A 26359-nucleotide genomic window follows, 5' to 3' on the forward strand; every position below is an offset into this window, starting at 1 on the left:
ACTTTAGACGGAATTCGTCCAGACTCTCTTCACATTGCATATGTAGATGGTCGCATTGGAGTATTCTCATTGCAACCCATCCTAACTCGCACCTCATCCTCGGCTGTGACTCGACTCAATTCCGATCTGTTTCTGGTCGGCCATTGTCAGTGGTTGGATCTAGAACTCGGGCCCACAAACGAAGGTCAAGGTCTTATTAGACTTTGATATAAGTATCGGCCGGCCTGGAAATGGTGGCTTGCAAAACTCCGACACCGAGAGAGAGAGAGACTACAACATGGAGATTTGAAAGTGTTATAGAGCAGCATCCGAGGCATCGTGGGTCATGTCGTCCACCCCATGCTCGTCATTGCGGTGAAGCCTGAGCTAGCTGGGATTTTGCGGTGGTATGCAGTGGTGCGCATTGCTTAGCAGGTCAGCTGCGCATAGTGCGTAAATGCTGCTAGTGTACTTTACTGAGCAGGCTAGAAAAGTCTTAGCAGAGGGAACGAATCGCTTACACGACGGTGATAATGGGGTCAACAGGGTCTGCAAGAATCCAATGATGCAAGTGCATCACAACGCCAACAAAAGGAAAAAAAAATAACACGAGAGAAAGAAAAAGGGAAAAAAAAAAGGAACGAGAATTAACATAACGGGCTTATTCCCGATAGCATCGATCAGAGGTATGAAAGCGTGCTCTGAAAACTCAGATCTAGTCACGACTCAGACGGAGGGTCGGGGGGACGGGTCACACCTTCCCTGACCCGCGGTTGGAGGGTACATAGCTTAGCTGCACAAGAAGGACCAAATTCTAGTAGCTCTCTGTTTAATGACCATGACCCATCACAGCTTCTTATGACCCATCACAGCTTCTTTTCCTACCAGCCGCCGGTGGGCGGTGCTTCCAAAAGAACTAAACTTCCTACATTATACCTAGAGGAACCTTGGCTGCTTCAGCTGTCATGCTCAAAGACTCCGGACACCGGCTCTCCCTAATTCCGGACTATTGCCGTAGAACTAGTACTACCTAGTGAGCGGCAGGCAAACCTCTCTTGACGTTGGCTGGCCGTGTGGTTAGGTAAACTTGAGCCATCGCTTCTACTCTCGCGTCTATAACATTAACGCGTCCACTATATGTATCCGATGGCGGAGGACGAGGAAAGCGAAAAGACTCGTGCGTTCCCAAACTTGCTTCCGCGGAGGCTATGTATTCGGAGCATTGGCGGATTGCAGTGCGGAAACCACCTTGAGTCCATCCGTGATTCGTCCATTCAGCCGTTTTTTTTTTTTTTTGGCAGCATATGTAAAGTACATACATTTGTACATCAAGCCCTCTCCACCAAGGATCAACTACCCGATGAGGAGATGAGCTCCGACGATGCCGCTCTCGCGATCGTCAATCGAAGCATCTTCAGCAGAACCAGAATGTTCCTGGAAGCATGTACCTGGTCGTCTACACTGCACTAGTGGACAAGAGTCTGGCCTTTCCTCGCTTGCGCCCAAGCTCTCGCTCGAGGGCCAAGGGTCCCTCCAGTCTGCCTCTCCCTGGCTTGATCGGTCCTTCCTGCTCCGTCACCGTTACATACCTTGATGGTGTGGTGTACACTACATTGCGGCAGTACCTGCATGAAAGGTGCATCGGCTCCAGGGCCGGAGAGATGACTTTGAAGAATCGAAAAGACAACACCAACCACCATACATACATACTTTCCATGCTATGACACCATCAGTCCCAACTCTGTGAATTGTACGCAGTAATTTCCTCCACGAGTTTGTCTGATGCTGGGGAAGTCGATCTCAACTAGGATTTTTTTGCCTTCGACATAGAAAGAAAAGAAAGAAAGGAAGGAAAAATATCCGATAAATGACCCGTAATAAAAAAAAATATTCCCGAAGAATGTTGGTTGTTCCGTCCCTGCTCGCCATCAGATAATATGGCTGACCAAGATAGGTAATCCGACTGTGCTCGATTCCAGTCCGACTGTGTGGGGTCAGCCACCTGCTGAACTTTCTCGCTGCCAGATCGCCAATATCTAAGACACCAAGCTTGGCATATGCTGTCTTTGATCTCTGCTACGATCATTGAGTACTTGGTATCATATACCATTTTCTGCCCATATGCGCATTCAAACATTGAATTTACAACGACCAGATGAACACTTCTTCGTAACCAACGCAAAAGACCCATTCTTCCATCGGGGGGGGGGGGGGGGAGGGGGGGAGGGGACCTCTTACCAGCCCCCAGCCCCCTGCATCCCATGGAACTGACCCTAACACCTAATGCCAATTAGCGCTATTTAACCCTAACCCTCAGTATCCGGGCGGCCCGGTACAGGCAAAAGAAACTCCGTCATTGGCTCAAAGACTCCCCACACAGCTGAATTGGGATCGAACACAGTCGGAATATCTGAATCGGTCATGTCATAGTAACTGCTGCGCGCAGATCTGATTAATCCAGCTCGGTACCTGTTTTTGCATCGATCGATGGTGGGATGATCCAGCCGACGATCTTCTTCTCCTTCTTCTTCTTCTTCTTCCAAGTCCCTCATTACTCAACACCATGATGGAACTGAAGTCGAGGGGACTCAGAGACGGGGACAGAAAGGACGCCGGGGGGGCATCTACACTACTACACTATATGTATGATGTATGGTACCTTGCTTCCATTCTGCGTCGTGCCTCGTATCCAATCTTATAAATACCTTTCCGAAGCTCGGCCGGCATCGGTGCAGGTCCATGCTCGGTCATCACGACGACACCTCCTCGGCTTCCTTGCCGGCAATTGTTTGTTGCTTGGACTCAGTCACTGTGGCTTTTTACTACACTAGGTACACTTCACACCATAACAGATTCGAGCAGACATGTGAATACCGAACCCATAGCCAGCAGCCAGCCAAACACCAAACCACTTCTTCTCAACTCAATTAGTGTAGTGTAATAGCCATCTCGCCATCTCGCCAGCCACCGAACCACACCACACCACACCTCGTCAATCTCTCTCAATGACGGACTATGTCTAATTTGCCATGTGGGAAATCCCCCCCTGGCTTGTCTCTCGGAATCCTTTCTCATTGGTAGTGTGGCAATTGGGGGTTGGGGTGAAGATTTTCCGGAAGATCTCGCCGAGGGCCGATCTCACTTCCGTCGTCCGCTTGCTTGCTTGCTTCTTGCTTCCACTTGCTGGTCACCATGCTGCTCACCATGCTGTACCTACCTAGTATACCTACCTACAGTGTACCATACATAGTGTACCTGCTCCTGCCCCTTGCATTAGCACCATGGCTCAACCCGTATGTATGTATGTACTGCATACCTTACTTAGTATGGGGGCCTGAACCAGAACCAGAACCAGAACCAGTGGAACGGCGCACGCCGATTCGTTGATGAGGCCTGTGGCCGGGGGCAGTTCCTGTTGCTGTTCCTGTTCCTGTTCCTGGCCGCCGCTTTTGAACTACATACAACTACACTAGGACACTAAAACTTGCACGTGAAACTCTTTCCCCTCCTCCAAGAGGTCCTCATTAACCTATGTCTTCTCCCCAAAACTGGACCTTACCTACCTTGTTAGGTTATTACGTCTAGGTTTTAGGTTTTAGTGTAGGTAGGTGTTGATGGCGCGAGTTTTTTTTGTCAGCCTCACTCTGGCAACTCAAACTCAACTCAATTCAATTCAAGCTTTACCATACAAGGTTCGTTCATTCGAACGACGTCTCTTCTTGTCTGAGTCCAGTCGTCTTTTCAGCTGCAGTGGGATTGTTCTACACTACCTACCTATGACATAATTCCTTCTAGGTAGAGGTAGGTAGTGTATCTATCGACACTAGATATCTGCCATGTGCTTATGCTTTCGGATCCTGACTTAGCTGAGCTGGGATGGGGAGGGGACTGGAGGGGAAGGAAAGAGGCAGAACCCGTGCGGATCATCCATTTGCTTACCCTCTATAGCGAAGGTATGTATGTGGTGTAGGAGGATTTGGGTCGTAGGTATATTGCTTCCTCAAGATTGGCATTTGGTTTTTTTTTTTTTTTTTTTTTTTTTTTTTTTTTTTTTTTTTTTTTTTTTTACGTATTTGGCGAACCGTATTCGACTGTCGCCCCGGGTTGTAACTTGCAACTGGGAAATCTTGTCTACCTCTACTAGGTAGAATGGAATAGCCACAGTCAGTCAAGGTTAGCATATGTTAGCTTCTGTTCTTCCCAACGCGGTGTCTAGGTGCTGTGTTTCGAGACAAGAGAAACCACCTCTGTCCTCCATTACGTGTGTATTACTCAAGCACATACGAGGTATAATAGACCCCGAGATAAACAAAGGGCTCCATACCGCAATCAATAATGATGACATCGACACGGTTGAAGGGGGACCACATAGCAAGGGATCAGGGCCTCTCGGTTCTGAAGTATCAAGATATCTGGTTAGATAGGAGAACCGTCCAAAGGACAAACACCAAGTAATAGACATTCGCAAACATCGAGTATACCAATCGCTGATACCTTCATCCTGCCAACAAAACATCGAATGAACACAAAAACTAAAAAGCAAAAGGTGACTGCCGTCGTACCAGCTCTCCTCAGTCGTGACATAACTGCCTTCTAGAAGCACGACTGAACCGGTTAAGGCCACCTCCCTACCTAGGTAGGTACTTCTACAGAAAGAGCCCGTGGTGCGTGTGTAACACCAGGTCAAAACCTTCCGAATAACCCTCCTTTATCCCCCCCCCCCCTCTTCCCTCCCCCCTCGCGAACCACATAGCAAGCCGTTAAAAACTTGGAAGAATTCGCCCCTCCCTCGTCGGCGCGGACCAGCAGTCGTTAGAAACTCCAAACAAAATCCACCTCTTCCTCCACCAGGATCTCCTCCCGCATATATAACCCTCTACAACCCCTTATTCCCTCTCTTCTTCTTCTTCTTCTTATTCTTCTTCCTCCTCCCCCCTTTTGTCTTCTTTCTTTTTTGTTCCCCCCTTGTATCTGCATCCCTCCCGTCCCTTCCTCCCGGATGCTCTTCCTCTTCCGCCTCTTCATCTGGACGTAAGCTTTTGGCGAAGGCCGACCCCGTTGTTAGGGACTTGGGGTCGATGGGGGTTGGAGAAGTCGTGCGTATCTTACTCTAAAGGTACCTCTAGTCTTTCTTGTTCGAGTCACTGCTGGTGAGATTTGGGGTTGTTGGGAATGGGTGTCTGTTGTTGGTGGTGGTGGTGCTGCTGATGAGGTCTCCGATGGCTCGGTCACGACAGATTGTGGGGCCATTTTGAGATGTGAGGACCTTACCGCAGTGGGAGAAACTCTATGTGACGAAGAAGGAGAGGTTTGTTTAAGATGTGAGGAAGTGAGAATGGCTTTAGGATGGGTTCCTTTGCTTGGGGAAGAGTGATGTGGTGTTTTGTTCGGTAGAGGTAGGTAGGTAGTATGCGGGACATCGTAGCGTCTCTCCTCAATCAAGAAGTCATTGTGGTAGCACCAATAGTGAGGTGGCTCTTCTGAAAATTCCACCGGATATACGTTTAGGGACCCTTTATGTTCTCAGTTTGACTATTCAGATTCCGACCGAAGTGATAGCACCGTAGTCATCACGTGTAAGGAACTGAGAAACACTCGAGGGTGATAATATCCACAGAGAATAAGGAGAGGATTTTGATGCGGTATCTTCAAGTTGAGGAGTAATCATTTTTGTTTTTAGTTTCCGATTGTGACGACAGTGTGACTTCTTTCAAGTGAATGTCCAATATTAATAACTTTGATCCAAAACGTATACAGCAATGAAAAGTTCAAGGTATACCACAATACCCACTACTTCTCACACGAACTAATAGCGTACGCACTCCTCTTCCTCAACTTTGGCCCCATCTTCCAAAACACAAACGGCGCCGGCGCAAGAACAACCGCCACACATCCCAGGACCGTCATGGTCCATTTCACCCCAAAACCCGGTACCGTAAACAACGGTCTCGTCCCCAAAGCCATGCCACCAGCAATGATATACCTCAGCATCGTGATAGCAGAAAGAGCGCTTCCAGCATGCACTCCATAACTATCCACAATGTACCCGTAACTGCTGGTATAGAGGGCCATCAAGACCAGACCGAAAAGGAAGCATGCCCCCAGTACAGACCACATGGGTATCATCTCCACGTCCGTCCAGCCCAGCCAGAACAAGGCGGCCGGAAGCAGCGGGCCGGCCACAAAGCCGGGAAACAGCCGGAACTCGGGCTCGAGCGTGGTATTTGCATCCTGTGTACTGCTTACGAGACGCGCTTCGCGGCGGCGGGCCCAGAGATAGAGACCCGGTACTGCGAGCATGAAGGAGGTGGCACCGGCTGCAAGGGCGCCGAAACAAGCGCCGGTCTGGCCCTTGTCGAGGTCATGAGCTTGGCGGAAAATTTGGTCGAAGCCTGACAAAAAGGTGAAGAGGAGGGTGTAGAGCAGAATGAGATAGACTCCCAGGACTGTGATGACGGACTCGGTGTGGATGAACTTGAGTGGAAGCGAGAGGCGAGTTCTCAGGCGTTGGGCAAAGGATCTCTGTCGGAGGTTTTGAGCATGCGCGGACACGTAACGCTGGTCGTTGGTGAGGCGGCGGAGGTGTTCGGCTTTCCACTCGAGAAGTTTGGGCAGATAAGTCTCGGGTAAGAAGAGGAAGGAGGCCAAAAAAGCGGTGCCGGAGATGACGAGCGTTACCCATTCTGTCCAGTGCCAGCCGAGGTACGGGTCCGCGATGATAAATCCGCCTGCAATTGGTGCGATGACCGGAGCTGTTATCATGTTAGCCAAGTGAGTTACATTTGGATAGCGGGACAAAGAGAGGCTTGCCTGCAACGTTTGCCCAAGCAATTACAGGAAAAGCAAATGTCCTCCCAACAAAACGGAACTGATCCTGTACACTCGATCCGTTGCTGCCCAGAGTTCCGCTCGCAAACAAGCCAACAAAGTACCGACATGCAACATGTCCACCAAATGTCGGCCTCAGGGCGGAGCCAAGAACGAAAAAGATGTAACAGAAAGTAGAGGTCAGGTAGACCGGGCTTCGACCAAAGGTTTCGGATAGCGGTCCGGCAAAGAGAGCACCGGACCCCATACCGAACAAGTACATGGCCGTGGAGAGCGCTTCGAGGGACGAGGCCACGCCGTATTCTTCGGCAATGTCGGCGTTGGCCATTGATTCGGCGCCGGCTGAGTACCCCTGGGCGAAGATGAGGAAGAACAGGATGGCGATGTTCTTGCATCGGGCCGCGACTGGCCAGTTTCTGGGGTCGATGGGATCATTATCGCCGATTGTCGAAACAATAATGAGTTCTTCTTTGTTGTTGCGCGGTTGAGTGTCTTCAGTATTCGTGTCTTCCTAGTCTCCGGGTGCTTCGACGTCATGTGCTCTAGAATTCAGGTACAAGCCTGGTAGACGGCCAGATGCGACTTCAGCCTCTACTTGTTTTGCGATACGTCGGTATTGGACAACCGACCACATTATCGGGAGAGGAATCCGAGTATATCGCTAATGGATTGGTTGTATACGTGCAATTGATGATGGTAAAAATGGTTACTGTAGCTAAGCTGTGGTGAACCTGTGAGAATGTTTATGCTGTGGTTTGTTCAAAGATATGGCTAGTTTTCTTTTCCGGCTCATGGATGGCAGACTGAGGCGAGGCAACCAGGAGGAAGGGCGTCATCGAAGCTTCCAATTATTCTTGTGCTTTTCTCGAGCTGGTAGGAGCAGCCCATGGCAGATCCCTTTGGGGTAGTACAAGTCAGGAATTCTGTCATTATCGAATTTGGAGATGGGAAAGAATATACAAGGCTAAAGCAAGAAAAATTGGAGTGGCATCGTGATTGACAAGAACAACAATTACTTACACACGAAGGAAGTATATCACTGCGAAGTCTAAACACAAAGCCTACGCTTGCCAGCAAACAAGAATGATATCCCTCTTATATCCATCACTCTGTCAACCCAAGCTTAACAATCAGGTCCTGTCTGGGCATCTCCAAAATGGCTGTCAAGATCCTTGAATCCGGTGCTCCGTCCTTGCCGTATGGCTTCTGCAACATGTCCTTGATCTTGTTGTACTTGTTGCTGAGCTCGGTCGATTCGGTCTCTGATATGTTGTCCTCCAGCCGATGGAGATCGCTGCGCTCCTCCTCGAGGACATGTGGTTGTAGGTCCACCCAGATGGCGTGTAGGGACGAATTGAAGCTTTCTTGGGCGGGATCGAAGCGTTGCATGTGTCGTAGCTTGGCGTTTATCTGTATTGTCAGAGACAGTGATTAGAATCTCCAGTCAGGCAATTTGGACTTCTCTTTCGATAGACTTACACTCTCAAAATCATCAGACAGTCTTTGACGTCGTTGGTGGCCGTGACTTGCCAGATGCTGCTCCAATGCCGGAGTCAAGACGAGGTCTTCAACGCGCAGGTAGCGGTCAAGTGCCCAGATGAACTTGTTTCTCAGCGAGTGACGATCCTCTGGTTCGGCACTGCTGATGGCGTGGTACGCCTCGGTGATGAGGGCATGGTCGGCTTTGACGGCGTCTGAGATTCTGGACATTTTGTGGTTTCTTCTTTCTTTTCTTTCTGAGGTGATGATGTGTCACTAGAGAAGGTCCAGTTTTCTCGAGAAATGGCTTCGGTAGTGGCAGTCACCCAATGTGTTGACGACCGAGTTGGAGATCATTTGTGTTTGTCGACGGACGGAGCTTTGGTTATGACGTCACTCCATTGTAAGGTAAGATAGGGATCACTGCGTACTGAACCTCAACGGCAGTATGAAGCCTTTGTTACTTTACAGCATCTCGTCAATCGAAGGCATTCGGACCTTGTATTGGATGATACACCTTTACAAGAATAAGACAAGGCGATAAGGTACCGTATGCCGATAAGTCACATTGAGGTCCCCCCCGTCCGTTTTCGCCCACCCAAGTGTCTTCCTCGTTGTCTTTATTCTCGTTTTCTCTTGCGCATCAAAGATATGCTTCATCTATCAACAGACCACCCCCAGAACACCTTTGCCTGCAATTGATTTCCTCGATTCGAAATGGAATGGGAATCGATAGCATACATATGAATCTGTCAACCTCGGCCCCGCTTCGTGACGTCTCGTCTTGGCGCCATGTCGCCAAATGTGGTGTTGATTTCGTTGATCGACAATCGCCCGCCATTGGAGGTTTTCCCCTCGCGGAGTCCAAATCAATTGCCGAGCTCAATCGCATGCAACACCCAACACATCAAATGGCCGCTCGTGTCTCAGGAACCGGGACGAAACGCCGGCCGTGTTAGCCGTTAATTTCTGGTACACTTGCGCATTGTTTCTGCTTTCATAGAGCTGCTGACACGCCTCCCAACACACTATCCGCATCGTACTATTTCAACGCCAACAAAGACGGCGATAATGGCTAGCCTTCCGCTGGCATCGCGACACACAGCGCCGGCACTTCTTGTTGCTCGCCAATGGGCTATATCAACCTCTACCGCCACCAGACCTTCAAGGCTCTCGCTGCGGATTAGGATACAAACAGGGCATGGCGTCCGGAGTCTGTCCTACTCAAAACATTGGCGCTCTCAATCTCTCCCGACAGTAACCCGTGGCGATTCCAAGTTGTATGCCAGCGCCGACGACGCTGTGGCGGATATCAGGAGCGGATCTGTTATCTTGAGTTCGGGCTTTGGCTTGTGTGGTGTGCCAGGTGAGCAGGCGACCATGTGTCCAGTGCACTCCAGCTCCATGGCTACAGATACTAAGTTAGGCTGGTGTCACAGAAACCCTCATCGAGGCAATTCGACGAAGAGGCCCAGAATCCCTCCACTCCCTAACAGCGGTATCCAACAATGCGGGCGCCGAAGGCCGCGGAGGCCTGGCTCTCCTTATTGAGTCGGGCCAGATCGATCGCATGATCATGTCCCATCTAGGATCCAACAAGATTCTCGAAAAGAAGTATCTCACTGGCAAAATCGCCGTCGAGCTTTGCCCCCAAGGAACAATAGCCGAGAGGATACGAGCTGCTGGCAGTGGCATTCCGGCCTTTTTCACACCTACTGGCGGGCGTACGTTCATCCAGCAAGGCGAGATTCCCGTTCGTCATGACGCCGACGGAAATGTAGTCGAGTACGGCAAACCCAGAGAAACGAGGATCTTCAACGGCCGACCGTTCTTGATGGAAACCGCTCTACCGGGCGACATAGCCATCCTGCGCGCATGGAAGGTTGATAAAGCTGGAAACTGCGTCTTCCGCTACACGGCCAAAGGCTTTGCGCCCTTAATGGCCAAGGCCGCAAAGGTGGCTATCGTCGAGGCGGAGAACATCGTTGAGGTAGGTGAGATTGACCCCAACGACGTGGACCTTGCTGGAATTTTCATCGACCGTATTGTGTCGGCTACGAAACCATCCCAGGTCGAGGTTCTCAAGACGCGGTCGCAAGACGATAGTGGTGATGAAAACCAGGCGAAGACGGCCAAGTCAGGGGGCTCGGATGCGCAGGAACGGAGGAACAGGATTGCCAGGCGTGCGGCGAAGGAGCTAAAACATGGATTTTATGTCAATCTCGGGGTCGGTATCCCAACCTTGGCTCCGGAGTTCTTGCCGCCTGGACATCAAGTTTGGATCCAGTCTGAGAACGGTATTCTGGGAATGGGTCCGTACCCCTTGCCCGACGAAGTTGATCCGTGAGTACTCATTCCCCCCTCATCAGATTATTATATAGCGTACTGACCGTCATTCCCAGCGATATCGTCAACGCCGGCAAAGAAAGTGTCACCCTCGTCCCCGGCGCCGCCACCTTTGACAGTTCCGAATCCTTCTCCATGATCCGGGGAGGCCACGTCGACGTTTCCATCCTCGGAGCGCTACAGGTCAGCGCGGCCGGTGACCTTGCAAACTACATGATCCCCGGAAAGATGTTCAAGGGAATGGGCGGTGCTATGGACCTGGTGTCTAATCCGGACAACACCAAGATCGTGGTGGCTACCGAGCATGTTGCCAAGGATGGGTCGTCCAAAGTGGTGCAGAGCTGCAGCTTGCCGCTGACAGGTGCAAGGGTTGTCAGCACCATCATCACTGATCTGTGCGTTTTTGAGGTTGACCGGAAGAAGGGCACGCTTACCTTGACGGAGATCGCGCCGGGGGTAGATGTTGAGGAAGTGAGGGGCAAGACGGATGCAGTGTTTTCAGTGGCAGATGACTTGAAGACGATGGAATAGAGCATTCAAAGCAGTCTATGCATAGAACCAGGTATAGGTTCATTCGGCATGCAGAGCGCCATCTCTGAGTTCGTGTGTTTTGTTTACCCTAGATGTTAAGGGTTTCCGCAAACACCAAACATACCATCTTCATATCGGGGATTGTAGTATAGTGGTCAGTACTTCTCGTTGTGGTTTCTCACAGCGATCCGAGAGGACCCAGGTTCGATTCCTGGCAATCCCACATTTTTGCCGCACGTCAGCAGGAGTAGACGTTAGATGCATCATCAACAACAAGCATCTCCATCACGTCATGTTGCTACCCGCCTATGTTGACAAGCGAGAGAAGCTTAGAATGGGACGATTTTGTCAAATTGATTTCCTAGGTCAATTTAAGATCATGGTCATGATAGCACTTGAGAACCAGGCAGGCCTGAATAAACTCAACTGTCGGTCGATGTCAAACGATGCTCTAATCAAGCGTTTCCATCATTTCAAGATAATAACCGTTCGCAACAAAAGATATCTTCCGATTCTAGAAGGGGAGCTTTGTGGTAGTGTAGTTATCTGCAGGGATCATGTTGGTGTCTTTCAGGGGCGTTGTAGATAACACCCACAGCTTCGGCATATTTTCTAGGTGCCGAAACGGGGGGGAATGAAACTCCACTGCCTCGGTCACCTATCAACCTACTGTGTACATTTCCGATGTCCGGGGTAACTATCCCCGTTTCAACACATCCATACGAAGGAACGAACGATATTAACGCGGGGGGAAGTGCCAAGAAGTAGTCTTTCTACATCACCTCATCTGCCTTAATTCTCACGTAACAAAAGTTGGAAAACCTACCTCTACCTACCTGCCTTACCTCAACTTCCACTTGCCGCCACGTCGACGACGTCCAGCTCTTCCGGGCATCGCAACAACTTGAAAAGATACTATAAGACTAAAACCGCCTGCCCGAGAAATAGTGACATTCGCAGCAAGAAGGAAGATGTCCAAGCTTTCCCCCTCTCTCAAGGGCCTCATCAACGCGCCCTTTGCCCGGCCTGGTCCGACGCCGGCGCCGCGCAACATTGAGGCCGTCTACACCAAGATCGCAGATGAAGCTCGCGAGAGAAAATACGGCGAGAAGCCATGGCTTGCGCTTTCAGTATGTTTTTTTTTTTTTTTTTCCTTTTTTTCTTCTTTTTCTCAAGACCATCCCTATACTATTATTTCTACTCATGAATTTACTGAAACCCCCCCCCAAAAAAACAGGCAGCAGCAACTTTTACCCTCAACTCGCCCTCCTCCTTAGGACCCCTCCTCACACTCGCCTCCTCTCGATGGCCTTCTTCTTCTTCTTCCCCTTCCTCTTCAGCACTCCTCGCCCCCGCCGAATTCATCCGCGAAATCGGCCTCAAATGCATCTCCTTCAACGGCATCCCCCGCACCATCAACACCCTCAACTCCTTCCGGTCCCACCTCTCCTCCGCCCACCCTGACCTCTCCCCGCACCTATCCAGCACCCCGACCCGCCAAACCACTCCCTCCAACATTTCCGCCGTCCACGCCCGCGGTCGTCAGCTCTGGGAATCCATCTACACCCCCCTCGACACCAAACTCGAAGCCAAGCTCGCCGAAGCCCACCCCGATTTACCTGTGCATATCCTCGGTAGCCATTACGGACCGCTACTCAGTGATCCCCCCTCCGGAAAGAATGGGTTGGACAGTAAAGTGGGCAGGAGTCTGACGAGCGTGGTGGCCATTGCGTGTTTACGTGCGCAGACGGGCGTGGGGCCACAGGTGTTGTCGCATGTGTTTGGACTTCGGAAGGCGGTCGAGCAGGGGGCGCATTTGCATGAGTTTGCTGCTGCTGCTGCTGGTCAGTCTGGTGGTGAGGGGAGTGTAAAAGGGGAAAAGGAAAGGAAAAGTGAGGAGGAGGCGGAGGGGATCGAGAGATTGGCTAGTGATGAAGGGTGTGAGTGGATTTTGAGGAGCGTGGATGCGATTAGTGAAGCGATGGCGGCGGCGGCGGCGGCGCAGGATGGGAACATGAACGAGGGAGGGTTTGCTTCGCCGATGAGGAAGAGGGAGAGTAAGCTGTGAGATATCCATGCTAACTGGAAGCTATTTCGACTGATGATTTGATCTTGAACTTCCGTCCGGTATATAAACCCTTCCCAAGTCCTAATCCACACCACCAATATACGCAGCACTGGCGGCTCAATGGATGAGTGCTGTAAAGGGAACACACAACAAACTTCAGGCGCCAACTCTCGGCCGGAGGGCAGTGACAACCTGAAGTGCAAGATCCTCACAATCAGTCGACGTTGGAAAAATGCCGTTTTCATGGCATAGCTTACTTTATTTCAATTTAGAGGTAGCTACACAGCATTAGAAAACGAAACCCCGACAAGGACTCTTAATGACAATCTGTTGTCCTTTCTCTCAACCCTGCGCGACACACATCATTCATAACCGTTACACATAACCATCGCTGACGTGCCACACCTAGGAGACTTCTTCACCAAGTCCCCGACAGCATGCCAAACGTCTTTCCTGTACACTATCAATCACTCAAGGTTCTTACACACCCTCTCCACCAACCCCAGTCACCATCTTCGCCTTCAAAGTTCGCCTCTTGAAAGCCTTCCAACCCTCGATGATGGCCACATAAACAACCACACAAGCCATAACAACACCCCACTCCCACGTAATGGCATTATGTTTGAACACCACATGGTTAATAACGGGGATGTAGATGACTGGAAAGCAGATCACAAATCCAGCCGACACCGCGCCAAACAGGAACTTGTTTTGCCACACCGTCTTTGAAACGGACAGTGGGCCCGAGTACTTCTCGGGATGCATGTTGAACAGCGACCGGGTGAAGTGCTTCGCCTCCCATGCCGTGACCAGCAACAGAAAAGTCAGCGTAGCGAAAGTCGTCGCTCGCGCCCTGAATGCCACGCCACACTCAGACGTCCAGTCCTCATTGCAACCCTCGCCGAGTCCGTCGGCACCCGACATGCCGTATGCCACGCTGGTGAAGGCCGCCAGACAGAGACCGCCCATGGCTGTGCCGTAGACGAATTTGTCGACAATCAGCTCTCGCGTGAAGATGCCAACTTGCAGGTCGTGCGGAGGGCGTTGCATCACGTCCGGCTGGGCATCTTCGAGACCGAGGCCGAGGGCGAGGAAGGAGGAGGTGACGAGATTGGCCCAGAGGATTTCGAGGGGTGAGAGGGGGAAGACGGAGATACCATCATTGTCTTTGAAGGAGAGACCGATGAGGAGGAGGATAACTTGGGCGATGTTGGAGATCAGGAGGTGGAGGAGGAACTAGAGTTTCTCTTGTTAGTCATGACCTTTTCCGTCCGCTTGCTTGGTCAAATACGTGCCTTCTGAATGTTATCAAACAACCTTCTTCCCTCTTCAATGGCGGTAACGATGGAAGCGAAGTTGTCGTCAGTGAGAACCATATCTGCCGCTTCTTTGGCAACATCACTGCCGCTTAGTCCCATGGCGATGCCCACGTCTGACTTCTTCAGGGCGGGCGAGTCGTTGACGCCGTCGCCAGTCATGACGCAAAAGGCCTTTCTCCTATGCATGGCTTCCACCATTCTGACCTTGGTCGTTGGGCTGCATCTCGCAAGCACCAAGGGCAGACTTTCCAAGGCATCAATTTCAGCATCCGAGAGACTGTCAAAAGCGCTGGCCACCATCACCTCGGTCCCATTCTGTAATCTGTCCGAGCGGAGAATACCAATCTCGCAGGCAATGGCCGTTGCAGTCTTGACGTGGTCACCTGTTACCATATGAACCGTGATGCCAGCTGCTTGACACTTCTGAACCGCTGCAGCGGACTCGAGACGGGGAGGGTCATATATACCAGCCAAACCAAGAAAGGTCAAATGCATTTCAACGCTTGATCTTTCGGGGACAATCGACGCCGAAGCTTTCTCCCTTTCGGGACTAGCAGAGACGTCATCCCCAGCCTGGAAGAGGGCTCCATTGACGGATCGCTTAGCAACACAAAGCACACGCAGACCTTGGGCAGCTAGGGCTTCCGCCTTTGCCACGATCTCAACCTTCTGCTCGTCGGAAGCGTCAAGTAAAGGCAACAGAGCCTCGAGCGCGCCTTTGGTATAAGCGTAACTATCACCAGCGCCGCTGCTCTCTGTGCTTGTGTAAACGACCGTCATCCTCTTGCAGGATGAATCGAAAGGGAACTCGAAGAGCAGCTGCTGTTGTGACTGTCCATCAACAATAGCCAACACACTCGACTTTCCCATACCAAACCGCATTGCAAAGGTCTGCAACGCAATCTCGGTTGGCTCACCGATAGCCGAATAAGTGCCTGCTTCCTCGGCCTTCGTGACAACCGCGTTGTTGCAAAGAGCAATGCTCTCCAGAAACTCCTTGAGATTCTCCCCCTTTTCGCCGATGGCCTCTTCAGGATCTTTCATGCCATGATCAGCGAGGCTAAAGACTTCCTCCCCAATACTGACCGACCCGCTGGTAGAATCAAAAGGATGCGTCGTCCCTAGGACTTCGACCTCAGTGCCATTCGCAAGCCAGACCTTCTTGGTCACCATCTTGCCCTGCGTCAGCGTTCCCGTTTTGTCTGAGCAGATATTTGTCACTCCGCCGACCGCCTCGAGCGCGGCCAGCTTGCGGATTACCACGTTTCCACGGGCCATGGCACGGGTGCCAAGCGCAGTAGCGATGGTCAGCACGGCGATGAGTGACTCCGGGATGACGGCTACGGCGACGCAGATGCCGTAGATGAGTACCTCATCCGTGACGTCAAACTTGCTGACGGAGAAAACGATGATGGCCAATAAGATGGCCAGAGCAAACAATAGCAAAGCAAACTTGCTCAGCGTGACCTGCAGCGGCGTACCGTCGAGGCCGAGGAGGACGCGCATGCCGTTTCGGGCGCGGACGGTCAGCGAGCGGAGGGTTCCCATTTCTTCTTTGTCGACGCGCTTCTTGTTACGCCCGCCGTTACTGTCGCGCAACAGGCCCGCAATCTTGCCTACCTCAGTGCCCATGCCCGTCGAGACAACGATGCCCGTGGCGCGTCCGCGAGTAATGGTGCTGGCTGAGTAAACCATGTTGGAACGGTCGCCGAGAGGGACATCACGATCCCGGGCCATTACTAGCTCAGCATGCTTGCTGACGGGAAGGGATTCGCCAGTTAGCAGGGCCTCGTCGGTAGAGAGGTTGATGCTGGTGGCGAGACGGAGGTCGGCGGGGACCACATCGCCGACGCCGAGGCGGACGATGTCGCCAGGCACAAGTGTCTCGGCTTTTATGGTAGAAGTGACACCGGACCGGGTGACTTTGCAGGTAGGCGCCGAGAGGGCGTACAAAGCCTGGATGGTTTGCTCGGCGCGATAGTCCTGGAGAAAGCTAATGGGCGAGGCTGTGGTTAGCATCTCGGCTAACAAGGGGGCAACAAGGACATGAATTCACATGGTCCAGTCTTACCCGACTATGATGTTGAGAAGAATGACCGCAGCAATGACACCGCCTTCGATGTGGTCACTGATGGCAAAGGACAATACCATGGTAATAACGAGGACAAGAGTCAAGCTGTTGGAGACCTGTCTTAAGAGAATCGTCCAAAGGGATAAACCCTTGGCACCCTCAACCTTGTTGGGGCCATGGTGCTGCAGACGACGGGCAGCTTCATCGTTGTCGATTCCATTTCTACAAGACTAAATAAGTGACCAAACTTTTGAGTGTAGTGCATTTCTGCTTTAGGGCATCGAAGGGGAATTACTCAGGGTCGGTTCTGAGAAAAGCACAGACGTCCGGCACCGAAAGGGTGTGGGCCGCTTCAGGAGTGAAGGACGGGAGATCGCCGGGTCCGATTCCGGTAGCAGCAGTAGTAATGGTGGCGTTGTCGTTGGCCCGGTATTCACATTCTTCTCCGATGATGGTCCCGGTGTTGAGCGTAGTCAAGGTCGGGGACCGTGTGGTTGTTTTGGACGTTGTTGGACTCTTGAAGCCACATATAGGAGGCTCCGTCTGGCCCTCGACGTCAAGTTCGATCTCTGTCCCCATTCAATATCCTGTCACGGTGTATGTACTCGCCGGTTGAACTTCAGCAAAGTTTGGTGATGTAGTGGAAAGCAAAAAGGGAGGGGGGGAAGATAAGGAAGAGGGAAACCGAGAACCGCCGCCTCTTGTGTGACGGGATATGCGGGGGGCTTTTATCAACAATGAGGAAGTGACCGCCCACCCAAAGAAGCAAACAGAGGAAGGTACCTCACAACGCCGAGAAGGAGCTTCACTCGCTGCAGTGTTGATCAGCCTATCCGTGTCCACACACGGAAGGTATATCAAACGGTATCATTCACATCTCCTCTCCTCTCTCTCTCTGTCACTTGTTTGGCTGAACGGCCTCACTCAGTATCTCTCCGCGCCATATGCGGCCCGCCACGCTGCTTCAACACAACATCGCTGCCGTTGTTGTTTGAGCATATCAAGCACACCACAGCCCGACAACGCCGACAGAGTACCACAAGTACAATCTCGACACATTCCCCTCTCCTGCCTGTCTTGGTATATCAGCCAAGAGCCCCCCCAAGCTATCCAAGCCCTTGGAAATACGCATGCAGTTCCTGGCCAGTATGGTCAGTTGAGGGGGCGGGTTGAAATATTGTGACCTATCATGGCCTATCGTGGTTGCGTGGCCAGTAAAGTGCCATTGTCGACTACGCCGAGCTTCCTGCCCAGAGAAGCTGGCATGCGGGCAAGGGCGGGGGCGCTGTGGCTATGCCTCTTCCAGAATCCTTGGCAGCATACGTTAACAGAGTTGTCCCCGGGGAAAGAGCTATCCCTGCTACCACTGACCGACACTGACAAAGTCATGTCATCTGGTCTTCTCTCTCAAGATAGCTTACCGGTCGGTGCCGAGCTCGCATCTCGGACCTCCGACTTTAGGTCGTGATCGGTCCCGCAGACTTCACAGATCAGTTCCGGTCCGGTACTATCAACGGAAGCTGGACGGACGCCATGCCCAGCCGGCCGGTACGAGTGATCAGGAGTACATCAGTGTGATAACTCCGGAATAATACGGTCGCTCCGCTCGGAACTTTCGTATCTTCGTTCGGGTCGAAGCAGTTATTTCCCCCTCCATCATACAACACAATCTGCTTTCCACATGCTGTTGGTTCACTGAAACGCAGACAGCTGACAGACATCCAGTTATCAATCTTCCCAAAATCCCCCCTTCCCCCCATTCCTCTCTCCGACCGATGCAACCATCGATGCAGACGAGTTCCCAGTCAATGAGGAAACATCCCCGCATTGCGATAACGTCCCTAACCCTCCCATCAATCTCTCACTCTGGCATCAAGGTCGGTATAACGATGCCGAGATCCTCAGAAAAACACCAAACATGACGCGGTTGGTCGCGAAAGAGAAACCAGCCCCTCGTTCCCCAACGCATGGAGCCGATGTAGGTGCCCGTTGACATTTGCAAATGTTGAGTGTTTGGACATGGCCAGCATTTCTCAACGACCGGAAGAAACGGGCAAGAAACAAAACAAAAAAGTGTCCAGAAGACTTCTCGACAACAGAAGACGGTTGAGATCGATTATGTACTTTCACTCAGTGTTCCGTGTAGTGTAACTTTTCCACGTTCGACCCACGCCAAACGGTGGGGTCATCTCAGCTCTAGCTCGGTCGTTAACGTCCCGCCCTCGTTCAGGGGTAGAGAAACACAAAACCAAACAACAACACCTTCGAGTGGAACCGCTATATGATAGGAGGTTACCACGACAACCACACTCGCGCGCGTCACCGTCGGTATGAGTCAAGACCTCAAGAAGACAGTCTCCATCATCCTTTTGAATTCGATGTTTCTTTCTGGCGTCTAAAACCATTAGCAATTTTAAAATACCAAACCTCCTACCCTCGGCTCACTTGTACCTGTTCCTTACTCTCTATCCTCTCAACCTGCGTCTCCGTCCTATGATAAGTTCTTAGTGATGGGTATGATCTGTCGGAAGCTCTTCCGGGGCAACCGACGCAGACCTCCACCGGCTTCTCAACAGCGACGAATTTCTTGTTTTCCGGAGGGAACGCAGTACGCTCTACTTCTTCCACGCCAATCATTGTCAAGTTTTGAGTTCTTGTATGGTATCTTCGATGTCCTCAAGAAACAAAACAGATCACTAGGCCGACGATGCCGGCTAAGACGCCGGCTACGACAACACCGACAGTTGCACCGATGTTGTTAGATCTCTGGCCACCGGTCTGTGTGTCTCCAGACCCAGAAAATGGTGAAGAAGTGCTGATGCTGCATATGGTTGCGTTGTCTGAGTCGTCGGTTGGAGAAAGGTTAAGTTGAGGAACATGGTCTTACTGTGTCGAAGAACGAGACACGGTCGCCATATTTCCTTCAGATTCCCTTTAATATTTTTCTCTCTCTCTCTCTCTCTCTATTTTTTCTTCATCTTCTTTTCTTGTCCTTTTATTTTTTTTTCTTTCTTTGTATTAACAACCAAAATAAGAACTGACGCTGCACATAGGAAACACAACACTCACTTAATCTACCTTTCCGTACCGATCCTTTGCCCTACGATTCCTACCAGGCGACCCGCAATCGTTCTGATCCGCAGCAAAGCTGCCATCCTTTAATCATACGAAAGCAGTCCTGGCTCCGCACTCGCCCAGTTCGCACTCTCGTCTCGTTCTCTAATCGGTACTCAGCACCTGCCGTTGTTCTTTCCCTACTGTGCCTACCACAACGCAGGCGGGATAGACCCAACACCCTCGGAACCGAAGCGATCGTCGGCTCGTTGAAGCCAGACGAAGCCGGGAAGGTTCAAGACAAGACAAGACCTACCTATATATACGTCGTTTTCGGACTCCTTGCTTTTTTTTCTGACACTGGAGTTGGCCCCGCCGTACATAAGAAGGTACACCAGACGTTAGCTGCACAATAACGCCGCACGAGCTTGCCTGCTTGCGGGCCGACGACATCTTTGGGTGCCGCGACATTGACGAGTACCTAGCACCAGAGAGGCGTTCCAGAAAATGGGAGAGGTTGAATGGACAAGCTGGCGGCGTCGTGGCCGTTGGGACGACAGACAATAAGCAACCGACGTACGATCACCACCTACCTCTTCGAATGCCGTGAAGTCACGGAAGGATCTTGTGATCATCACCAAGATTTGAGATTGACTTGTTCAGTCCGAGTCCCCTCAAGCCTCGCCCAGATATCTAATAGTACCGCGAGCTCAAGGCACAGTTCCCGGTTGTTTGAAGCCATACAGACAGTTGGAGTGGTTACCTTTAGGATTTACTGCATCCTATATGAATGAGGTATCCCGTGTGCCGCTTCGAGTTCTGCGCCTAGGGGTCATCAATCCTTTTTCAACGGTCCAAGAGGACAAGAGCTGAACTAGAGGGCTGATGGTGAAATGCTCACTACAATAGAGCTTCGAACGAAACGAGCGGACCGCTCCATCATAAGGAACAGTTATAAGACGGTTGCCAAACAAGGAGCTCATCTTCAGTCCGATAACAATATCCAGAGCAATGCAGAATATCAGGAAGGCCGGTCATCAGTCCCGATAATTTGATCAGATAGTATCAAGAAGTCCTATATCATCGCGCACAGAATCTATGGGACGAGATGACACAATTATCTCGTCATAATGAGAACAACGAGGCGCGGAAAATGAAGAGTACTTCGACATTTTGTTCATTAGATTTGAGTCGATGACGCGTCAAACCAGTTTTTTCTGGCTGACGTTCATTCACAACCTCGGGCATTATTAATTTTTGAATCAGCATCAAGGGTATCATGGTCCCACACTCGTACAACTGGCTTTCTCGTCTCTTCTTACACATTACTCATGTACATCAACCTTCCCTCATAAGCACACCAAGACCAGCTCTTTATCGTTCGGTATAAAGCATACCAGCAACGCTGGCAGAGGTCAAGGTGGACAGGACACCGGAGAAAAGAGCCGACATCGCGACCTTGGAGACATCACCGGCACGCCCAGGAGCGAGCTGAGAAAGCACACCAATCTGGGTACCAAGGGATCCAATGTTTCCGAAGCCCTAAAATATATTCAACGTTAGTACTGCACCGAAACCAAGCAAAGATCTGCAGAGAAAAACTTACGCAAACGGCATAGGTGGCAATAAGCTTGGAACGAGGGCTCATGCTCTTGTAGGGCTCATCGTTCGTGAGCGACGAGAAGGCGACGAACTCGTTGATGATGACCTTGATGCCAATCAACTCGCCAACAGGACGGAGATCCTGCTTAGGGACGCCAAGCAGCCAAGCGACAGGATACATAAGATATCCGAGAATAAGCTCTAGTGAGAGCATAGGATGTTTGGCGTCCTGACCCATCAAGCCCCAGTACTTGCCCCACCAGCCGAGCAGGCCGTTGATAAAAGCAACAATGGCAATGATACAGAGGAGAGTGGCAATGATCATGCCGGCAATCTTGATACCGAGCCAGGCACCGTTGGCAAAAGCGTGAAGAGCATTGGAGGCCTTGTGCTCTTCATCCTCAGGGATAACAACATTGCCAGAGGTGAGAGTTTCATCCGTCTCGGGGAAACGCATCTTGGAAACGGCCAAAGAAGCTGGGATGGACATGATGCAGCTAGACACAAGGGCCTGCGCATCAAGACCAAGACCGATATAGGCAACCAGGACAGAGCCGGCAATGGTGGCAAAGCCGCAAGTCATAATCTGGTGAATTTCGGCAAGCGTCAAGTGCGGGACGAAAGGACGGATCAGCATAGCCGACTCGCCCTGGCCGATGAAGGGGGTGGCAGCAGCAACGACGGCTTCAGCGCCCGAGACGCGTAGAGTCCAGAAGAAGAAGACAGCGAACTTGCCAATGAACCACTGGATAAATCCCAAGTAGTAACAGAGCTGGACAAGCGCGACGAAGAAGATGATGGGAGGAACAACACCCGTCAAGAACCAGCCCTTGGCGGTGACCGTGTCGTCAGTCAAGAACACGACACCATCCTTGGCGAAACCGAGCAAAGTGCGGGCCATTTCGGAAATGAAGCTGAAGATGTCGTAACCAGCCTTGGTCTTGAGGACAAAAACGGCAATGACGAATTGGGTAAGCATGCCACCAATGACTGTGTGCCAGGGAATCTTCCTCCAGTCGCGAGAGGTGACAGTGAGAAGGAAGATCATGACGATGAGTCCAAAAATGGAGATGGCGCGATTTGCGCGAGTGTTCTCGCCGGTCTCTTCCGGGATCATACTGCCGAGGAGGAAGACACCAAGGGTACCAAGGGCAGCAAGAGGCTGATGAAGCTTCTGGGGAATCAGAGAATAACCCCTGTGAACCGTGTGCATCCAGATGATCTTGGCAGGGCGCATGACGATGCTGGTAGGGACATAGCAGAAGATGATGCGCGCGCAGATGGCGAGATAGACGAGGGTGGGTTTCAGCCATCCAAGATGGTCATGACGGTGATGGATCAGAGCGCCGTAAATCCACCATCTAGAGAGAACCGAAACACCTCGTCAGTGATCATTTCCAGGCATCCCCAGGGGAACACACTCGAAAAGCAGGAAATACGAACGCAGTGAAAAGCGCCCAAATGGCAGCGTGGATATAAGGCCTGAAGTTGAAGTAAAACCAGGCCCAAGTGTAGCGCTTAGCGGGTTGCTGCTCCGCGTGATCAACAGAACCGACCTGGTGCTGGCTCTCGGCGTCGACATATTGACCGGCCGGGATGGTGGTTTTGAGATCGGAGTCGGTGCTCGAGATCACGGGCTTCTCGTGGGCGTGGGAGCCTAGGATCTCCGTGTTGTTGGCGTCGCCGTGGGCAGACATGGCGTCGATTGTGGGACTGCGCGTAACGTCGTGGTACTGAGGTTGAATCGTGTCCAGGTCGGCGTGCCCTCTGTTATCGGCCGATGACATGTGGGAATATCGAGGGTCGATGGAGTGGTGGAGATCCGGCTAAGGCTCCAAGACGACCTCTAGAGACCCAAGGGAGGCGGGAGCTCAGCTTGTCGAGACGTTGAGTCTGGCTTTTGGTCTAAGGAAGAGAGGTAGAAGAAGGTGGGTGCAAAGAGGGGGGCAGTCTGGGGTGGTGCAAACTTTAATACCCTCTCCTCGAGCTTTGGGTATCTGTGGTATCAGGCCAGGGTCTCGATCTTAGCTCTAAAAGAGAGATAGTAGCCGGAGGAGGGTATCTCAGTGCGGTGAAGGTAGGTACCGGCTGAGGTGGTTATCAACAGAGTAGTGCGTCCCAAAAAAACTGGATGGAGGGGTGGGGTTAGCCCAGGGGCGCACGATGGAGGGGGACGAGGGGTGGCAGCCAGGGTTCATGAGAGGTACATTACAGTAGTCAGGTCTGGTAGGTGTGGTGTAGAGAGGTGCCAGTGTGTACTTCGCTTAAGCTTGGATCATGCTGGGATGAAGGCAGGGGGGGGGGAAAAGGCACAAAATGCCCACAAGACCGATAAAAACAAAATTGGACAAATGATAGGAAAAAAAACCGACGAACCGTTCTGAGCGTTGCGTTGTTCCAGATCTATTACGACAACAAAGGTCGAGATGGAAGTCACCAACGGAAGAGGAAGCTCGGCGTCGCCGCTAGACAGCCACCTGTGCAATCCACCTCCCTACTACGTAAGTAGTGTCTGGCTTGGGTACGACCTGTGTGAGACTTTGTTGGCGAATAGATCTGGATAGTAGCAGGTCGAGGCAACCGTTATCTTTTGGTCCGTCGCACTTGTTGCTCGTGTGTGTCTTTGCCCAAATCGGGCAGAAGATGATCCTCTTTGCAGAAGAATGCAAAAAAGAAAGTTCTTTTTCGTCTGGGCCCACCCAAGCCTCCTCTCGGCTTCAATTATTTCTTTGCCATGAGCGTCCACTCCCGTTGGTGGCCACTCCACCTGCCATGTCCCGACCTCCGAGCCAGTCCACCAGCGAGTGGGAAGTTAGGCCTTGGCTAGTTTATCGGGCCAATTGTTGGTCAATTGACCAATCACAGGCCGCGAATCCGCTCCAAGAGGCAAAAAGAAGCTGGGGCCGGCCTGTCGACGTCTTGAGGAAGGAGCCCGAGGGAGCACACCAAAAGTCAACCAAAAGCCGTATACAAGTCGCAAGGCTCTTCGTTTCTCGCAAACTCGGCACCTTGGCGGATCTGCCCCCTCCACTTCCTCTTCTCGACAATCGCCCCCCCATTCAAAAAATGCGGATAGAAAAAGGCCGGGACGGAGACTGAGTGGTTGGATGCCGGCTGCACTATTGGGGCTCCGTCGCAACGCTATTCCACTCTCATGTCCACCCTCCGGCGACGGGCCAAGACCTTGCGCACCGTGGCACCCTGCTGGCCTGCTTTCATTTTCACCTTCTTCTTTGGGATTTTTGTCCACGCTCATGCGAGCATATCTGAGGTTCTGGCCCGGGGGAGGGAGCAGGCGAAGGCTGGCAGCTGAGGTCATCAGGTTCGAGGCCAACAAGCAAAAGGGAATCATCCCCGAAAACCGATGATTGCGATCCAAGCTCATTCTAATTTCGATGACCTGCTTTCCCCGGGTTGGCGTGACATATCGCTGTGGAGGTGGCGGCATCGTGGTTTTGGCGACCCCAGAGTGTAGAAATTAGAATGGAAACCGTCAAAATGCGGGGTTGGTGAACGGTTTGGTGATTGTTTTACACTAGTGTAGTACTGTAAGTAGTGTTGAGGCACTACACTCGACCAGAGGGCGGCCAAAAACCCAAACATTCATCAACATATCACTGCGGCTTGCTTTGTTCGCCTCCATGTACACTACCTGCATGGCATGCACCTCGCCAGACCTCCCGTCCTTCGCCCACGCAGTTTGGTATCAACGACGTCTTATCTCCCGCGCCATGAAGAAGCCTATCATGGATGCCTCGCATGCTCACCAACGAGGTAGTCGTACCGCGTCCCCGGGTATCTATAGCAGGCATCTTATCAGATAGGTACCTTCTCGGGGCGGCGCAGAATGCTTGCCATCCACGGGCATGCCACCTCTCACACCGTCAGCAACGCCGCCCAATCTTTTAGATTGGTGAAAGGTGACGGCGGGATTGATGATCGATGCATACGATAGGAGGAGGGCCGCGTAATTTGATTCCCTTCAGGGCTGCATCCTGATAACGTCGCAGTACATGACGCCTGTCTGGCTCCCAACAGCTTGGACAAGGATCGTTTGATTTCTTTCTCTTCCCCTGAGCTGTCGCTGTTGCTGTTCCTGTGATTGTCACCGTCGCCATCATTCTGGAAAACAAGGAGGATCTGGATCATTGAGTGGTGTTACCGACAACAGCGTAAGTCTCCAAAAAGAGCTTGATAGTACATAAACATCGGAAAACTTAATCATGCACGTGTCACGCTCCATGATGGGAACGGCATGCACTGCGCTTGGCCGCGGCAGAAAGATACCCAGCAAGGCCAGGGTTTTCTCGACAATTGGCTCATTCCCCACTGCTTTTACCTTCCTGATTTGTCATTTGGCGATGTGTAGATATCCGAGACGGAGGCAATTTTACTGGTCCAGCAGCTACCTACCCCAGAATCAAAAGCTGTGATCCACTCAGTTTTAGTGTAGAGCCTTCCGACGAACTCCCGTATCAACACAGGCGCGTGGACCCCGAACCTACAGGAATTTGCCCTGATAATGCATGTACCTGAAAGTGCATAAAACCCTCTAAATGCTTAGAAATCGGCCGCCGCAATTATTTAGTATGGGTAAATGCTAAAATGCATATTTACATCTGTGCCAGGCCGTAAAATTGCTGTGTATGCATTTATAGGTGCCCCTTTTTAGATCCCTTTAGGACCTGATACCTATGCTAACCACCCAAGGTCCCCCGAAATTCCAGTACTTGGGCAGCTCGAGAGTCTTGGCATGGGGATATAAATGCATGAGCCCTCTAAATGCATGAGAAATGGCGTGCCGGATTATATGCATTATCAGGGAAAATTCCTGTAATGAATATCCACACGGCGGCTTTCGACGACCCGGACGGCGGCGGCAACATACCCGATGTATGCTACAACCTTGTCCTTTGGTTACTTGTACGTAGTGTAATGTAGAAGCAGGTGATCAACCCGAACCAAATCACACATTCCCTGACTTTCCTTCATTTGACCCCCCATTTGTGAGCGCATACCGCGGCGACCCTCAGACATGTGGTGGACGACCTGCATGCCGCATCAACCCGACACGTGTTGCCG

At 51.6% G+C, this 26359-nt stretch overlaps 6 protein-coding genes and 2 non-coding genes across 9 annotated transcripts; 3 read left to right on the top strand and 5 right to left on the bottom strand.

Moving 5' to 3' along the window:
- Positions 1–5647: 5647 nt before the first annotated feature.
- Positions 5648–7135, bottom strand: NCU17257 (hypothetical protein; the record flags this gene model as incomplete). Its single annotated transcript, XM_011397078.1, has 2 exons — positions 5648–6731; positions 6760–7135. 2 exons carry the CDS (start codon positions 7133–7135, stop codon positions 5770–5772), a joined length of 1338 nt encoding a protein of 445 aa, XP_011395380.1. The 3' UTR covers positions 5648–5769.
- A 212-nt stretch (positions 7136–7347) lies between these two features.
- On the bottom strand, positions 7348–8808 carry NCU17258. 2 transcript variants are annotated; one of them, XM_011397079.1, is made up of 3 exons: positions 8287–8808; positions 7828–8217; positions 7348–7704 (listed from the first exon to the last, which is right to left on the bottom strand). In XM_011397079.1, exons 1-2 carry the CDS (start codon positions 8515–8517, stop codon positions 7912–7914), a joined length of 537 nt encoding a protein of 178 aa, XP_011395381.1. In that variant the 5' UTR covers positions 8518–8808; the 3' UTR covers positions 7348–7704; positions 7828–7911. The 2 variants fall into 2 exon arrangements, with proteins under 2 accessions (XP_011395381.1, XP_011395382.1); XM_011397080.1 differs by having other exon boundaries at positions 7625–8217.
- A 246-nt stretch (positions 8809–9054) lies between these two features.
- On the top strand, positions 9055–11303 carry NCU08145 (coenzyme A transferase). The gene is made up of 3 exons (XM_954463.3): positions 9055–9652; positions 9726–10629; positions 10689–11303. The coding sequence occupies exons 1-3, from the start codon at positions 9358–9360 to the stop codon at positions 11161–11163; spliced, it is 1674 nt and encodes a 557-aa protein (XP_959556.3). The 5' UTR covers positions 9055–9357; the 3' UTR covers positions 11164–11303.
- Positions 11301–11386, top strand: NCU15294. Its single transcript has one exon. It is a non-coding gene; the product is annotated as a tRNA-His (tRNA).
- A 478-nt stretch (positions 11387–11864) lies between these two features.
- On the top strand, positions 11865–13572 carry NCU08146 (hypothetical protein). The gene is made up of 2 exons (XM_954464.3): positions 11865–12293; positions 12401–13572. The coding sequence occupies exons 1-2, from the start codon at positions 12135–12137 to the stop codon at positions 13229–13231; spliced, it is 990 nt and encodes a 329-aa protein (XP_959557.1). The 5' UTR covers positions 11865–12134; the 3' UTR covers positions 13232–13572.
- On the bottom strand, positions 13458–17758 carry ph7 (P-type ATPase). The gene is made up of 4 exons (XM_954465.3): positions 16917–17758; positions 16622–16843; positions 14527–16543; positions 13458–14467 (listed from the first exon to the last, which is right to left on the bottom strand). Exons 1-4 carry the CDS (start codon positions 17198–17200, stop codon positions 13712–13714), a joined length of 3279 nt encoding a protein of 1092 aa, XP_959558.3. The 5' UTR covers positions 17201–17758; the 3' UTR covers positions 13458–13711.
- A 1347-nt stretch (positions 17759–19105) lies between these two features.
- Positions 19106–20939, bottom strand: NCU14147. Its single transcript, XR_897995.1, has 2 exons — positions 20164–20939; positions 19106–19753 (listed from the first exon to the last, which is right to left on the bottom strand). It is a non-coding gene; the product is annotated as a ncrg127 (non-coding RNA).
- On the bottom strand, positions 19734–23919 carry NCU08148 (H+/nucleoside cotransporter). The gene is made up of 4 exons (XM_954466.2): positions 23654–23919; positions 22721–23404; positions 21282–22638; positions 19734–21217 (listed from the first exon to the last, which is right to left on the bottom strand). Exons 2-4 carry the CDS (start codon positions 23062–23064, stop codon positions 21050–21052), a joined length of 1869 nt encoding a protein of 622 aa, XP_959559.2. The 5' UTR covers positions 23065–23404; positions 23654–23919; the 3' UTR covers positions 19734–21049.
- Positions 23920–26359: the final 2440 nt, after the last annotated feature.

This window comes from Neurospora crassa, linkage group VII (assembly GCF_000182925.2).
Source record: "Neurospora crassa OR74A linkage group VII, whole genome shotgun sequence".
Classification (NCBI taxonomy): Eukaryota; Fungi; Ascomycota; class Sordariomycetes; order Sordariales; family Sordariaceae; genus Neurospora; species Neurospora crassa.